We start from the raw sequence: 2027 nt of genomic DNA, 5'->3' as shown, positions 1-2027 counted from the left end.
AAAGATTCTATGTACGTATATACGTATTTACATATATGCAGACTTAAGACATGTCTCAGTCTTAAGCATAGGTTGGGGCATAAATTTACAGCCTTAAGGGCATGTCTTTGACACATAAAGTATATCTACAAATATTTAACGCAGAAATATAGGTTTACTAAATAAACCATAAAGGATATCTCCTGCAAGCATTGGCTGAATAAAGTAAAGAATAAAGTGACTAACAAAAGAATACAACACATTAATATAGATCATTAAGGAAGTATTGTTAATCATTGCTACACCACCACATTGAGTTCATATCGATAAGATTATAGTTGGTGCTATATCTTTGTAGATGTAGTTGTTTTTGTTTTTATATATCACAAAAGTTTATTGAACAAAACGGTACTTGGCGTAGTCTCAAGACCAATTTGTTTTCAAAATTAGGCTCATAAAGTTTTTGGTTGTCTTAGCTTGCGTTGATTTCAAGAATTTTGTTTTTAAAATTTAAATTTAAATATTGTATTGCAAGTGGGAGATTGTTAAATTTTCTAGTAAAATCTTTGAGTGGACTTACATTATTTATTTTTGTATTTTGTCAAAATTAGGCTAGCATAATTTGGTCTTTATAAAGGGACAATATTATAGTCCATGTTATGATCTAATAAAGTGGGCTAGACTCTAATGTTATAAGTGGGCTTAAAAGCATAAGCTTGTATAGAAAGCCCTAAATCCTATGATGAGTGAGATTAGAAATTCATCATATAAAAGTAAGGCTAAGTCCCCTCTCTTGTGAACAATAATATAAAAATCTCACCTATTAGAAAGTCATAAAGAAAAAGAGAGGAAGATCCTAGTGCACTAAATACCACCAGTTAATCTGGTCAGTATTATTTCCACTATTAAACTATCGATCATGGATCATAAATCAGATACGCTCTGTGTTTTAAATTCCTACTATATTAGATCATGGATGAGTATAAATCATTTATACATAAAGTTTTTCAGTTATTCCTTCCATAGTAATGGACTACTTTTTTTTAATTCTATGTTTATAATGCAAGTAAATTTATTGTATTACCCTCGTATTGAAGTACTTGATATGTTTTTTAATCTTTAAATTGAATCAGTTTGAATGCTGACATGTCATGATTTCTTAAAATACATTTTGCAATTGCATATTGCAAAGTGCTTAAAGAGATTAAAAGCGCAAACAAAAGAGAAATAGAAGGTAGGAAATAATAATAAAAGTGAAAGACAAGTCAAGAATTCTGTTGTAAAACATTGGGCTCAGTTATATGGCTGGTAGAGTAGTGAGCTGTTGCTGAAGCTAGAAGTCAGGCGCTTAGTTACCCTTCCCATGGACAAATGTCATTACTATAACTCTCTCGCATTCAGAGCGCAGTCCAAGGTATACACATAATACATGATTACAAAGTGGCCTGCATATTATGTACCAAAAAAAAAGAAAAGCCGGCATATATTATTCTGACAATCCGGCTAGCCTCAGAACAAAGAAAGGAAAGGGACAACACTGGCCTGCGTTATTCATATGTTACATTACTCGCATCATAATATTACCGGTGCATATCTAAGAGGCTTGATATTAACTATTGGATGATATTACGTTACACCTAGAGTTGATAAAGATGATCGGGAAGGCGAGGAGTGAGGACAAGTTGAAGAGGAGTTGCCTTGGGCATGTTGCCTCCTGGCTCTTCAGTCATATCCACTGGAGCATTTAAGGGTGTTGCTAAATCAAATCCTTGAAGCAAGCGAGCAATTGTCAAGCGTATCACTTGCAATGCCCAACTCATCCCTGGGCAAGATCGTCTACCAGAACCAAAAGGAATCAGCTCAAAATGTTGGCCCAGAATATCCACGTTTTGATGGCTTGTGAGAAATCTTTCGGGCTCAAACTCCTCAGGATTCGACCAAATTCGTGGGTCTCGTTGCAACTTCCATACATTCACAAACAAACGAGTGCCCTTTGGAATGTCGTAGCGGCTAATACGACAATCTTCCATTGCCTCATGGGGAACTGA

General features: G+C 34.7%; 1 protein-coding gene across 1 annotated transcript; it reads right to left on the bottom strand.

Annotated features, from left to right (window-relative positions):
* Positions 1-1616: 1616 nt before the first annotated feature.
* On the bottom strand, positions 1617-2009 carry LOC110429374 (vinorine hydroxylase-like). Its single transcript, XM_021445389.2, has one exon. It carries the CDS (start codon positions 2007-2009, stop codon positions 1617-1619), a length of 393 nt encoding a protein of 130 aa, XP_021301064.1.
* Positions 2010-2027: the final 18 nt, after the last annotated feature.

This window comes from Theobroma umbraticum, unplaced genomic scaffold (assembly GCF_002168275.2).
Source record: "Theobroma umbraticum cultivar Fairchild unplaced genomic scaffold, ASM216827v3 scaffold_44.0, whole genome shotgun sequence".
In the NCBI taxonomy this organism is placed as follows: domain Eukaryota; kingdom Viridiplantae; phylum Streptophyta; class Magnoliopsida; order Malvales; family Malvaceae; genus Theobroma; species Theobroma umbraticum.
Note: the sequence above shows the minus strand (reverse complement) of the source record. Positions and strands in the feature narration are given on the sequence as shown.

Excerpts from the sequence above, each read along its gene's own strand:
- LOC110429374 (XM_021445389.2), bottom strand. The coding sequence starts at position 2,009 with ATGGAAGATTGTCGTATTAGCCGCTACGACATTCCAAAGGGCACTCGT.